We start from the raw sequence: 15,606 nt of genomic DNA on the forward strand, positions 1-15,606 counted from the left end.
AGCTCTTATTAGATCCCTATTTGATGAAATGACCTTATTTAGATTAATGCAGTTAAAGCCATGGATTATGCAAGATGTTTAAAGTAATATAACTGCACTCAACCATGGTAATAGCAAAATTAGTTTATTTTACTCAGTGCTGGCAAGCAAACTGGTAGTGGCCATTTGTGGAAAGGAACAGCTTATTTTCCTTCATTTTCACTAATGTGAAACAGAGTCCTCAAACATTTTTAAAAGAAAAAATTAACTAGATACTATAAAAACGAAATCTCCACAGATTACCTGTGAAGACAGACATTTTGGTAATAAGATAAATTATGTCAAATGTCAATATGAGTTATTTTTGTTTAAACTTCATTTTTTCTATTTATCTGATTTCCTTTCCAATGTTCTCTTCCTCTATATACGTTAAAATTTCCTAATTTATATACTTTCTGTTTGAAAAATTAAATGCTAAATTCATCTAAATCAGAGAAACCTGCTGGTTCTAAAGCTTATTTAAAGAAAATGAACTTAAACACTTAATTTGGCTGACACAGCCTTGTTAGGAGGTGATTAAATAAGCAATTTACCTAGAATGAAAATATCCCTCTAATATCAGGGAAAATATTTTGGTTTTAAAAAATCAAATATCCCAGATTTATTTCATATTACCACACCCTAAATTCAAGTAGTCAGGTTTTTAAATTATTCTGTTCACTGCCGGATTTTTGAGAGCAACTGAACCACTCACTTTTAAACTATAAATGTATTTTTATCGTGAAAGCAAAAAAATCCTAGGGATATAGAAAACTGTAAAAGTAGAAATCTTCTGCCCCACAGGAATACTTTAGAAAGTCACTGGATTGGGAATTTTATGAAGGTGAGGGCTAATATTTCATCAATGTCTCTCTAAGACCCATCAGGGTGCCCGGGGCAGAACTGAGTTAATAAACACTGTTAAGTGAAGCAATGAAAAATATACTTTTACTTTTGCAACTAATAAAAGAGCTACAGAAACAAAACTCTCCTTTAAGAACAGTACATTTTAAGCTATAGAATCCGATTTCATGGTCAAGTGGCTAGAAAATGATCTTGTACCACACTAAAAACGAATTCTCAATTACTAAGGATTAAGACTTAACTTTTTTGGGCTCCAGAATCACTGCTGATGGTGACTGCAGCCATGAAATTAAAAGACGCTTACTCCTTGGAAGGAAGGTTATGGCCAACCTAGATAGCATGTTTAAAAGCAGAGACATTACTTTGCCAACAAAAGTCCGTCTAGTCAAGGCTATGGTTTTTCCAGTGGTCATGTATGGATGTGAGAGTTGGACGGTGAAGAAAGCTGAGCGCCGCAGAATTGATGCTTTTGAACTGTGGTGTTGGAGAAGACTCTTGAGAGTCCCTTGGACTGCAAGGAGATCCAATCAATCCATCCTAAAAGAGATCAATCCTGGGTGTTCATTGGAAGGTCTGATGTTGAAGCTGAAGCTCCAATACTTTGGCCACCTCATGCGAAGGGTTGACTCATTGGAAAAGACCCTAATGCTGGGTAGGATTGGGGGCGGGAGGAGAAGGGGACGACAGAGGATGAGATGGTTGGATGGCATCATCGACTCGATGAACATGGGTTTGGGTAGACTCCGGGAGTTGGTGATGGACAGAGAGGCCTGGCGTGCTGCGATTCATGAAGTCGCAAAGAGTCAGACACGACTGAGCGACTGAACTGAACTGAAGACTTAATTTCTTAGCATTCCGAAAAATTTAAGTCTAGAAATGTGGTAAAGCTAAAAGCAACTTAATAGTGGGAAAAGTGCACAATCCAGGAAGGAATGCTCACCCAGACTTTGGAGGCCAGAGGTTAGGGCTCTAGGCCACACTTGGTCCCTGATTTAACATCCCAGCCACGGAGTCTGTATGATGGGGTGGCTATGTTTGGCTTCAAAAGGCTGACAATGAAGCTGAAGTGAGCCTGAAGCAGTGGTTGTGGTCCTTGCCCCAAGTAGGTCTCTCAGACGAAGAGAACTACATGTCAAGTGGGTGATGAATGTGTACAGCATACATCAGCATCTGCACATGCCGTTCATGGTTAGTGGATGGTCCTGAGATGAGTCACCCAGGCAAAGAGAAATATTGAGGAAAACTGGGAAGGTAGATTCTATTAATAGACAGGAGACTCATGAGGGAATAAGCAGAAGTGTTGAGACTGGAATTACCAATGAAGTTGGGAAACTAAGGGTAAAACCCACAGGAAAACAGGCAAATATCCTCTCCAATTCTTTGCCACAGAGAGTAATTCTGCCTTCACAATTCAGTACAATTCTTAGCAGAGTGCCATCTATTAAAATAAAATTAAACATAAATATAGATTGGTTTTCCTGGTGATGTAACATAACTCCTTGTTTTCTCTGCATGCAACAGACAGATGCGCAATCCTGCTGATGGGACAGGCACCTGGGTACCCAGGTACAAAGAGGAAAAAACCCAGTCTACCCTACAACCCATTCACAGTCCCTGAGGACAGGCAGGCAAGACAGCAGTCAATTGTTGCCATGTTTCAAGTGCTTTGCTAGAGAAATGGACCAGGTCTCCTGTAAACACAGAGAAGAACATCTTAATTCTGAATGGGAAGGCCAGGAAAGAAAAGGCCCATTGAGGGTGAATCTAAGCAACAGCTTGCACATGAAACTGTATTCAAATGATTACTATAAATTGACAACAGTTTTGAACTGAACTGATAGTCCTATACACCAAACTGTGACCTAACAATTAGCCTATTTTTTACCCTGAATTTATATTTCAAACAAAAATTTGTTTAACTGTACATTAGTGAGAAATGAATGGATTACATACAACTACATCAACATGGGATAAACTCTCAAACATCAATTGGCAGGGAAAATAAAACCCACCAGCCACAAAACAGTACAAATTGTATTCATTCGTTTTATATAAAACTCAGAAACAGAAAATAGTATTCTGTGATTTTGTGAAATCAGGATAGATGTTACACTTCGTGCTGGTGGGCAGTAGCTAAAAGGGGCACAAAGGTGGCTTTAGAGTTGCTGGTAGCATTATTTTTAATCAGGGTGGTGATTATAAGGGTGGCCACTGATAATAGGAATTACTAATTTTTATTTTTTTCTGGTTTGCAACATCCAGAAAGAGTAGTTATGGTTTATGACATGTACACATGTTCTTCATAGGTGACAAATGACAAAAACATGTCAAATTTTCTAAAAATATACACACACGTTTGTATGGATATATAAATACTGCTTTTGCTACAACTTAACTTTTGTGCAAATTTAATGGCAGAGTTAAAATGTAAAGAATTATTTTGAGACCATCAGGGCCACTTAAAATGGCAAGCAGCCCCATGATATCCCTCTTCTCTTTGGTGGCATCACCAAAAAGTTGGCAGCACTTTTTCTGAATCTCAGTGCAGCTCCCAGTTATTATTTCACGTGGCCACTACTAATGGGCCAACAGATGAAAATGATTAGCCATCCTAGTTTTAAACAAAGAGGATTGTCTATTTCCTTTGTTATTTACATGCGAAAGACATTACAATTAAGGTCACATTTCATGTGTATTTCTAAGTCAGGGTATAATTTCACAGCTATGTACATAAAATGATTTTCCCAATTATAAAAACACTTACAAAGGGATGTTTGCTAACAGTAAGTCAGCTGATATTTTTGTGTTTTACATTACCATGGAAACACTTTCTGATTCATATACAATTAGAAGCAATTTTAACAACAGGACTCAGATAAACAATCAGGACTATTTCTCTCAAGCAGAAATTCAGGGAATCTTTAGTGACCCAATTTTTTCCCTCAAGGTGGTGAGCCCCACCCTTAATCACACCTTTTAGCCCAAGGAACTGTTGTTAATTACAACAAAGTAAAGCTTTTACACATTTTTTTATTGGTAACTATTCATAATAAAATAAGTAGATAGCAGAGACAATGGAATACTAATTGGCTGCTCTCACTAAACCACTGCACTTTCTACATTTCCAGCCTCTATGCTCTTCAGCTCATCCTGAAACTATACTCTGGGCCACAGGAACTGATCTAACCAAATCCCCTTTTTTGCCTGTTGTCTTTCTAGACGGAGAAAGAGGCTCATGCTATGCTAGAATGGCAGAGTAAAAATAAACAGGAGTCCTACCCAGTCTGGGACCTGCTAAGGATGAGGAGACTCAGGCTATGGAGATAACAATCTGTAAATTATACAACCCAGAAGGCATGTCAGGACTAGAGGAGCAGGGGATCTGGAAAGACAGGGAAGGCCTGGCAGTGAGGTACAGTAAGACTGAACCACCAGGTGGCAGAAAGGGAAGAGGAACTAAAGAGCCACTTGATGAGGGCGAAAGAGAAGAGGGAAAAAGCCGGCTTGAAATTCAGCATTAAAAAAAAACAAGATCATGGCAACCCATCCCATCACCTCATGGCAAATAGATGAGGAAAAAGTGGAAACAGTGACAGGTTTTATTTTCTTGGTCTCCAAAATCACTGCAGATGGTGACTGCAGCAGTTCAAATTAAAAGATGCTTGCTCCTTGGAAGGTAAGCTATGACAAACCTAGACAGCATATGAAAAAGCAGATATAGCACTTCACCAACAAAGGTCTGCATAGTCAAAGCTATGGTTTTTCCAGTAATCATGTATGGATGTGAGAGTTGGACCATAAGGAAGGCTGAGCAATGAAGAAATAATGCTTCTGATCTGTGGTGCTGGAGGACTCTTGAGAGTCCGTTGGACTGAAAGGTAATCAAAGCAGTCAATACTAAAGGAAATTAACCCTGAATATTCATTAGAAGGACTGAGGCTGAAGCTGAAGCTCCTGATACTTTGGCCACCTGATGTGAAGAGCCAGCTCACTGGAAAAGACCCTGATGCTGGGAAAGACCGAAGGCAAAAGGAAAAGCGGGCAGCAGAGGATGAGATGGTTACAAAGCATCGCCGACTCAATCGACATGAATTTGAGAAACTCCAGGAGATAGCAGGGGACAGAGCAGCCAGGTATGTTGCAGCCCATAGGGTCACCAAGAGTCAGACTTACTGACTGAACAACAACAATCTAAGGTTAATGTCTGCCCCAGCCCTTCCTGTGAGATTAACCCACTGTCTGGGACTGCTGTCCTAGAGGATTCTGACCTATTTTTAAATAACTAAATCAGAAGCATTTTAGCTTCCAACTGATCACTTCTTGCTCTGCTACCTTCTCTATGCCTGAATAGAAGTAGATCTTTAAAGCACAGCTTGATTTATCCAGAACACCTAGCTTTGTATAAAGGCTCGGTTTGAGGTGTCCCAAGAAGACTGTCTCATTGAAAATTAGTTCTTATAGACTGAATCAGTTTCACTCTGTAGTTCTTGATTATTTAAAAAGTCCCAATAATATAAAAACTTGAAAAATGCATAACACAAGCTAACATTCCCTGATACAAGGAATCAGCTACTGTGCTAAGGACTTTAATTAATTTTAATTAAGTTAATTAACTTATCTGACATATTTACATATATATCATTACTAAAGGTAACATTATGGGAATTCCCTGGCACTTCCAAGGCAGGGGATACAGGTTTGATCCCTAGTCAGGGGACTAAGATCCCACATGCTACATAGTGTGGCAATAATAATAATAATAATAATTTAACATTTAATAATTTTTAAAAGTATTTGAATCCATGAAATTCTCTTATTTACCATGAAATCTTGGGTAAGTTTGCCTCACTATTCTAGAAAATGAGGAATAATAATAATGTGTGCCTCACAGGATTTATCATGAGACTTGATGGGGTAATTCTTCTCAAACACACAGCCTGATATCTGTCATAGAAGCACTCAGTAAATAGCAATTACCATGATTTTTACTTCAGTGAGACTATGTTTTGGAGAAGAGAGAAGAGTAAAGTTACAATTTCAAGACATGAATTTTAGCAATTTAATAAGCTATGTGATTTCCAAAAATGTTACTGATCAGAGTTTAGTTACCTGCGGAGGTCTTTGGACAAAGCACTGTCTTGAATTTCTTTCAGGGGATCATGGAGACCTCAACGTCTATACTTCTCCATATATATTCCTTCAGTCCAACTTTGAAGTTGTGATAGAATTATCATGGATATTAGCTAACTTCACATACATAAGTTTAAGAATTACATTAAAGTACTATACAAATTATAAATGGAAATACTTTCATGCATTTACCTGACAGACTAAGTTTTAGCTCTCTATTTGACTTCAAACTTTGTGTTTGAGTTTTAAGAAAAATATTTCTCCAACAAAATCTGTTGCCACAAAACACTGACTTTGTTTCTAACCGTTTTCTTGACCTTACTTGACTGGAAATGTTAAAGACCAGCAAAACTTTTCCACTTCCAAAAATGGGGTCGGGGTGGGGAGAATTAGATTATAGGTTATTTTCTGTGGTCCTACTCATTTCCAAGAGTTTATGGTTCTACTCACTGGTCAAATGCCAGAGAGGAAGAAAACAGTACAATTTATAGTCAGATTGGGGGAGAGGGTCAATAAACTGAACACATCAAGAACTAGCTAGATTTCTAGAGAACGAAGTTGGGCCAAAGTCCACTTTCCACGTCTCCATCCATCTCTGTGTTCCATGGTGAAGACTTGTGTGCACACCTTGAGAAAGAAGGCAGACAAATACAAAAGGTATTTGTTCTTGGGCTGTACATGGTCAAAAAGAGAAGCTTGAAATAATCTAGGACAGAAAGGAAAGGCATAGAGCAGCAGCCTACTGACCACTTTTGAATACTAGGAGGCAGAGTCATGAGTGAGGAAAGCAGTGGAGATAGTGGAGAAAACTGAATAAAACAGGAACAATACCACCACCACAAACAATGGGGTTTAGGATTAGACCATGTTTTCTTCAGCACCATGATTTACGAGTTTTATCTCCGGTAATTATGAAGATAAAATGAAGTAAATCATGTACAGCACCAAGTCCAGTGTCTGACAAATAGCAGGTGCTCAATATTGTATATCTGTTACGTGTGTTCAATCCCTGGGTTGGGAAGATCCTCTGGAGGAAGAAATGGCAATCCACTCCAGCATTCTTGCAGGGTGAATCCCATGAACAAAGGAGCCGGTGGGCTACAGTCCATGGGGTCACAAAGAGTCAGCCGTGACTGAGCACAAACACACACACATATCATTGCAATGGTCACCTCTCTGGTTACCACTGCAGACTTAGGAGCTACTGTCACAGCTAGCTGGTAATCCAGCTGCCAATCAGAGCTACCTGCTATTCTATGACACATCTATAGTAGAGGAAACATTACAGCAGTGGTCGCCTGCCTGCCAGAATGCCACTGGTTAAAAGCTGACACATTTTGCAGGAATTCATCCTAACTAAAACAGTTTCGGTCAGATAAATCCCCTGACACAAAGAAGAAATTCTGTACCACATTGCAATGAAGTGAAATCACGGATGCTAGGAATTGTTCTTTTCTGTATTCCATATATACATGAACATTTCATAAATATTCATTTTAGAAAGTTGAATTTCTCATCTTGAATGTATTTTAAACAGGACAGAGAATCAGGCACAATGGGAACACTCTTTTGCATGAAGCTTGAAAACAATTACACATTGAAACTATGTTTCACAGAACATTTCTTTTAACAAGTCACACTGGTACCACCCCTTTTACAATTCAAAATGAGTATTTTGCACTATGAAATGAAACGGAGAAGGAAGTGGTAACCCACTCCAGTATTCTTGCCTGGGAAATACCATGAACAGAAGAACCTGGCAGGCTACAGTCCGTGAGGTCACAAAGAGTTGGACGCCAATTGAGCACATAAGATGGAAAAAGACCACAAAGTCACTTACTAGTCACTTTACTCCGTATAGGAGAATCTACTTATCTACTGATTCACTACCCTGATAACTAGGAAGAAACGGGTTAAAATTTAAGCGAGGAAGATTAGTATTAGCTATAAACAAAACGTCTGAACTGTGTGGGCTGTAAAACATCAAAACTTCTCCAGTAAGGAAGTTTGGTCAATTGTCATCTCAGTGTGCACATATTCTACACCTGGTTTCTAGTTTTCTAATGTCTTGTTCTCCCTCACATAACAGAAAAATGGAAAGACTTGAAGTCGACCTTCTTTATTCTCTGGCAGAAGTTTTTAGTCCTGAGATGAAGGGGAGAAACAAATGAAAAACTGCTACATGCAAGTTCATTACTAGAGCTGCTGCCAGAAGGTGGCAGTGTGATTAAACAGGGCAGGGCGCCAGATGGTGAGTGTCTGGTTCAAAATGGGCTGAAGTCCTTCCAGCCTCCCCTCTGACCTTCCCTTTTATTTCTCTAGCCACTTCTTCAGATCTTTCCCATAATCGTCCCTTTATTGTTTCTCACTGTTATTCTGGAGAGCATCTTAGCTTAGCTTCCCCAATGCACATCCTCACCTATCACCCTGGATGCTCCTAGGAAAGCCAACTGCCTACGAAGGCTGAAGGTAGAAACAAACACATAACATTCATATTTCCTCTGTTATGCTAAGAACTGCATCCACAGATTCTGGAATTCTCTATATTGTCCATTCTTCTAAAAGACTTCCTAGTTTAGTCCAAACTTGACCACACAGCAAGGCATTTAGGGAGTTGAGAATTAGTATTTCATAATTTATGACTTTAAAGAGTATCTGTGATCCATTCTGTGCTTCCCTGGCATTAATATATATATATATATATATATTTTAATGTTTTAAATAACATTCAAGCTATTTTAACCACTTTTCCTAAAAGTTGCTTATGTCTAGATCTGGGATTATCTCTAGGTCTATATCACCAGATGTGATACAAACTTAGATCAGTTCAGTTCAGTTCAGTCGCTCAGTCGTGTCCGACTCTTTGTGACCCCATGAACCAAAGCACACTCGGCCTCCCTGTCCATCACCAACTCCCAGAGTCCACCCAAACCCATGTCCATCAAGTCGATGATGCCATCCAACCATCTCATCCTCTGTCGTCCCCTTCTCCTCCTGCCCTCAATCTTTCCCAGCATCAGGGTCTTTTCAAATGAGTCAGCTCTTCACATCAGGTGGCCAAAGTATTAGAGTTTCAGCTTCAACATCAGTCCTTCCAATGAATACCCAGGACCGATCTCCTTTAGGATGGACTGGCTGGATCTCCTTGCAGTCCAAGGGACTCTCAAGAGTCTTCTCCAACACCACAGTTCAAAAGCATCAATTCTTTGGCACTCAGCTTTCGTTATAGTCCAGCTCTCACATCCATACATGACCACTGGAAAAACCATAGACCTTTGTTGGCAAAGTAATGTCTCTGCTTTTTAATATGTTATCTAGGTTGGTCATAACTTTCCTTCCAAGGAATAAGCATCTTTTACTTTCATGGCTGCAATCACCATCTGCTGTGATTTTGGAGCCCAGAAAAATAAAGTCAGCCACTGTTTCCACTGTTTGCCCATCTCTCTGCCATGAAGCGACGGGACCGGATGCCATGATCAACAAGGTTTATTGCAGGTTAAAAGCTCTGAACCAATCTTGAAAATAGTCACTTCCCTAAGTCCAGTCACATTGTATAACTGGACAGGCAGAAATTATGCAAATTCCATTTGTTTTCCCATTTGCAAAACCTTGTAAGATAAAAGATATAGGAAAGAAGATTTTGTACCTTTTTCAAAGCTGAGTTAAAACATTATGAAACTTGATACAAAGTCTGAGAAATGTGTTTCTTACTTGAAGCCTTACAGATTTTGCAGAGAACAAAGTAAGACTCTAACAAAATTGGAAAGATGATCTATTAGAACTGAGAAGCACTGACTTTTGCTCTTTATTTTTCTACAATAGGGAATAGATAACTTTATTTGCTACTAGTAGAGAATAATCACAAAACCCTTTCAAATAGTTATTTTTCAATGCCCAACATCAGCCTTAAACTTTGAAAGTCGCTCAGTAGTGTCCGACTCTGTGACTCCATGGACCATACAGTCCATGGAATTCCCCAGGCCAGAATACTGGAGTGGGTAGTCTTTCTCTTCTCCAGGGGATCTTCCCAACCCAGGGATTGAAACCAGGTCTCCTGCATTGCAAGCATATTCTTTACCAGCTGAGCCACAAGGGAAGCCCAAGAATACTGGAGTGGGTAGCCTATCCCTTCTCCAGCGGATCTTCCCCACCCAGGAATCGAACCGGGGTCTCCTGCATTGCAGGCAGGTTCTCTACCAACTGAGCTATCAGGGAAATTTATAGGCTATTATATCCCAGAAGGTCAACTTCCAATTTATCTTTTCAGTCACCCAATAGCTAACCAGATATTTTAGTGCATTTGCTATATTCACAAGATGGATAATTTGACAGTCATCAAAAATGATACTTATATAAACAGTGGTGGTAGTGATTTAGTCGCTCAGTCACGTCTGACACTTTGCAACCCCATAGACTGTAGCCTGCCAGACTCCTCCATCTATGGGATTTCCCAGGCCAGAATCCTGGTCTGGGTAGCCATTTCCTTTTCCAGGGAATCCCAGGTCTCCTGCATTGCAGGCGATTCTTTACCTACTGAGCCTCCAGGGAAGCCCAAAGAAGCAGAACCTCAGCACTCCCTAGCAGTTAAAGTGCCTTGTTCAAATTATTTTATCTCTTAGGTTCATTTCTTCATCTGTAAAATATGGATTAACAACTCCTTCCTTTCAACATTATTACAAGAACTAAACAAGATACTATATGTAAAATTTTCCACAGAGTTCTCCTTCATAAGAGACACTCAATAAAATGAAAGCTAGAAATATTATTATTAGAAAAATACATGATGAAGTGGAGCACAGAACTAGTATTTACAACAGTTCAAGATATATAAGTTAAGAAAAAAAAAAAGAAAAGAGAAGAGTTGAGGCTAGGATAGCAGGGGTTAGAAGTAATTTTCCCTTCAAAATATTATTGTCATTACATCTTTTTATTTTCAGTTTGAAAAACAGTAGTTTTACTATGATCATGAAGCCAAAATAAGAATTCTCAGTCAGCCTGAACTTTTATAAATTTAGGAGAATAGAGTTAATAGAAAAGAACAATCATTTATTGATCTGAGAAGCAATGGTTTTTAGAAAGTTATATCTGCTCACTACTGAAATGCTTATTTGCTATATTTTGGACACTGAGCAAATTATTGTTTACCAGATATACAGATGGCTACACATATAAAGATGAGTTTGCTAATGCACATGGTAGTTATAGTTTTAATATATTTAAACTTTCATATATCATAATTCCTTGATGAAAAAGTTCATATAATATAGTAAAAGAATATATATTCAGAAGAATGAAAATCACCCTGCCTCCATTCTGGCCATTTTTACCCTAGAAGGTAACCACTACTAAAGGCTTGGGAAACAGCCTTCCAGGCTTATTTTCTATGTCTACAAACCTAAGTAAAAATTTTACATATTTAATAATCTGCTTCAAAACTTACTTTATAAAAAGACTCACAGTCATATCTTAGACAATAGCATCTTCCCCCCACCAGATTACACAATGAACAATCATAAATATCACAAGTATATGCCAAATAATGAACAGCAGAAAAGAACAAGGTCCAGTTTTATTGATCAAAGTTTTCTATATTTATACTTGCAAGGATAATTATTTTCATTTAAATTGAATTACATAAGTCTTGGCTAGATTAATGAGAACTATCTCTGGGAAATATTTGTAAGTGGTAAAATGCTATAGAATCATAATTTTATTATAAAATATAACTACTGACTAAATTGAAGACATGTGAAATTAAAATATTTATAGAGATGTAACTGCCTCTTTGTTTTCTCATACAGAATTTAAAGGTGGACTATTACTACCAAAATGACTGAAACAGAAAGGCAAAATCAATGATTTTGCTAGTTTTATTAACTGTATGAGCATAAGAAAACATGTGGATCATGTTTTTCTCAATTTCTAGCAGATATTTAACGGAATGCAAAAGGATTAATACCACAATTAAATTCTTTTAGAACCTGGCACAAAGTAGGTAGTCAATAAATATACCTATTGAAAAAATAAAAGCAACCTCGTATATATCCTTATTATATAATACTTTATATATATTTAAAATATTATATAATAAGGAAATAGATCAATTTCAAGATTATCTTTATCTTATTTTTAGAAATTAATAGAATTTTAACTATAAGTAAGGCTTGTTTTTTAAGCAGATGAACCAGGAGGAAGTATATACAATATCATTAGGAGTTTGTCATGAAATCCTCTTTTAAAATGTGAGTATCTTAAAGGGATTCAGTCAGGGCTGCAAATAACAAGTTCATGTGGATTGTTTTTTATGGTAGTGGTTCGAAAGAAACAGGAAAAAAGCAAAGGAAAGGTAATCTGAAGCACTGGGTTCTTGCAAAAGGCAATTAGCAAACTGTCCAAAAGAGAAAATAGACAGTCTTAGAAAAAAGAGGGCAATGGAACAGACAAGATTTGCATGAGCAGCACTAAGATAGTAAAGGCTAAAGATGATTCTCCCAAAAGAAAGTATTCTCAAGCACAGAATGAAATAAAATCATCTGAAAAAGGAATATTCACTTGGTCTCTCTAGCGGGAAGTCAGCTCTTAAGAGAATGAAGCAGGTTTTGGTTTCTGAAAAGGAAAGGGGGTAGGGGTGGGGATTGAGAGGACACCATCCTACTGAATTCTCAGGGGCATGTATGTACAAGGGTACAGGGAGAGGAAGGGCTGCTTTTTTTGTTAATCAAGTAAACAGCCATATATATATGTGTGTATGCACACACGTGTATTTCCTCTCTACACCTAGTCTATAATCTATGTTGATTCTACTATTTAAAAATATAAATATAAATAAATGTGTTATATAGAAATCGAAGGGTAAAGGGATAATAAAACAGTTAAACTATAACTACAGTGATTACAACCTCAGGTCAATGATTCAGAGACAGCAGTGATATACCCAAACAGTTACGTTATTAATAAGACAGAGGTAAGAGGGAGGTTTCCATAGTGTGCCATCAGGGATCATTAGCATAAAGAGAGGCATTTACTTCTTACATAAACACCATCTAAATCAAACACTACTCAAACTATTTAAAATTAAATGGAACAATATACACATTCATAAATCAATATTTTAAAATATATACTTTGAACTGTGGCCCTACTTATTTATGACCTTACATAACACAGAATAATCAAATGGAATAGTTGTGGATAAAAATAGACTGTGATAACCTCAGAGGAGTAAAGGATGTCGATGCTACTGAACACTGAAATGCACTAAGTGTTGCTGATTGATTGGATCCTAAATTTGGAACTAAGTCTCCTGGGATTTTAGACAAAAACAGCAAATAGGTTGGTTAAATACTATTTATTCACGTATAAGAGCCTGTTTTCACATAGGCAGGACAGAAATCACAAGTGAATAAAATTCACTTATAAATTCTGATTACCCATTTATATTAGAGATATTTATTAGTTATGGCAACTAATAAAAGGATTCTAAGTATTTCCCAGTATTTATTATTTGGCATAAAAGAGCCATACAAATTTAGTCGCAGATGCAACCTTTTCTTTAAATAAACTCAAGGAGGAATTTATCACATGTATTCATTTATTAAAAAAAAAAATCACGATTTATATGAGATCAAATCTGCATCTATAGTTTATTAAAACTCACAGAAATACCACCGCAGGACAATTCTTGATTCTAGTCCCCTATAAAACAGCAGTACAATAACAGCAAATGATAACCCAATCTCATAAATGTGGGCTGAATTCCCTATACAAATAATGTAAGTATTTATTTGTGTGTCTGCCTGCTCAAATAATTATATGTAGTGCATCTTACCTGCCTGCTTCCAGCCTTTCCTCAACACCTGCCTTCACTCATTGCTTTTAATTCTCCTGTCTGAAGGATTCTTTCTATTTCAAAAAGATGAGCTTATTTATATATTTACAATCAATCACTAAGATAAACAAAATAAAATTAACCTCTGAAACAGCCATAAAAATATTTTTATAAATAGCTGTATTAGACACAAAAGTTACTTATTGAGAAACTGTTCCTTAAGGACCACGTGCATATGGCCATATCAAATACTGAAGAAATAGTAGGACTAAATACTAGAATAAATTGAAGTTAATATACTTTTTATTAAGATGAAAACACTAAAATTACAAAGAAAAAAAAAACACATAATTATCAGGGAACATTATATTAACAAAATAAAACAGGAGATTCCTGACTGATAAGCAACTTGATATAGATTTAGTCATATAAGTAAATTCAAGTTGGTTACATGATTAAAATGTAAAACATTATTAATTATTTTAATACTCATGTGCTGAAAGCTAAAGTACTACTTCTAAAGACCGCAGCAAAGATCGTTAACTACTAGCCTGCTTGTCAATCAGGCAAGAGAGATAAGAAAACATGCAGGCAGATCAGACAGTGAAAAATGATAAGTTTTCATTTTCTAAACTTCCAATGTTTTTGCAAGTTTCCTTCCTCTTCTAAAACTTGTCACCATATGAATTGCTATGGTCCATGAAGAGTTTTTAAAAAAAAAAAAAAAAAGTGTGAGCACCCTTGTTTTTAAAGCAAACAAAATCGAGCAACAAAATAGAGAGTGAAAGTGTCACCAATACTGTGCCTTTTCTTACAAAGCCCTAACATCATACCTAACTCTTGAACCTCGTCAGCAATTACTAAATACTCCACTATTACGTCAATCTTTAAATGAAAGAAGAGGAGAAGCAGGAGAGAAAAGCACGTTACCACACTCCCTCTGAAGTCCTCAGGGAACTTGTAGAACGGGATCTTGGCTTCATGATAATGCTCATTTTGGAGGAAAAAGAAAAAAAACAACACAAAACAAAAAAACTCTTCAAGAATTCTGATTAATACATTTCAGCTGTGTTTCTACAAAGATGGCTTGAAATATATTCCATTTCCAAAGGAGGTTGTTTGAAGAAATCCAAATTTCCCGGAATCCAATTTCTGCCCCCAGTCCAGAACAGAGAGAGGTTTCTAAGACACAGAAGCTTTTTCCTCTTTCATACTGAATTTACTCCATCACCAGGCTGTTCGGAAGTGACAGTTTGTTTTCTGTTTTGCACTGCCAAGGGAGGAACTGGATTTTGAATCTATTCTTCATCTGGTCACAAGGGTAACCAACAGAGTGAAAGAGCCACTTGATCGCATCTTTTTTGTATTTCCACAATACCAGGATTAAAGGTTTCCGACCGTCTAAAGTGCTCAGGTTAGAGAGAAAGGAAACAAAAATGACCGCGAGGTACAGTAACGACACCAGAGAGCTGTCAGGGAAGTTCCATTTCAGGGCGACCACAGAAAAACACTCCTCTCGGGGAGCCAAAAAGTCAGAGAGGGAACAAAGCTCTCCACACTTGAGTTGGGCTCACTGTTGTACCTGCGAACGTAATTTCCGCTGTGTCCCCTGCTTAGAATCTGACTCCATGCCTTTGTGAATGAGAACTATCATTCAATCTCACCAGGCAGAAACTATTCCTCAAGGGCTGTATGACGTCTGTAGGAAGGCAGTTCAAAACACCGCAGGGAAGTGAGAGAGAGGAAAAAAAAAAGACCCGGCGCCC

General features: G+C 37.5%; 1 protein-coding gene across 7 annotated transcripts in view; it reads right to left on the minus strand.

Annotated features, from left to right (window-relative positions):
* Positions 1–15,606, minus strand: part of PDE4D (phosphodiesterase 4D) — a 1,572,405-nt gene that overhangs the window by 274,472 nt on the left and 1,282,327 nt on the right. The window contains exon 1 of one of the 7 annotated variants that reach the window (XM_081524292.1): positions 14,771–15,564. The exons of the other annotated variants lie outside the window; for them this stretch is intronic. Within the exon in view, the coding sequence (XP_081380418.1) occupies positions 14,771–14,835 (65 nt within the window). The 5' untranslated portion in view covers positions 14,836–15,564. Of the gene's footprint in view, positions 1–14,770; positions 15,565–15,606 lie in introns of those variants that run through there. 7 annotated transcript variants of the gene reach the window in all.

Source organism: Giraffa tippelskirchi, chromosome 8 (assembly GCF_054371585.1).
Source record: "Giraffa tippelskirchi isolate mGirTip1 chromosome 8, T2T-mGirTip1v1.2.pri, whole genome shotgun sequence".
NCBI lineage: Eukaryota > Metazoa > Chordata > Mammalia > Artiodactyla > Giraffidae > Giraffa > Giraffa tippelskirchi.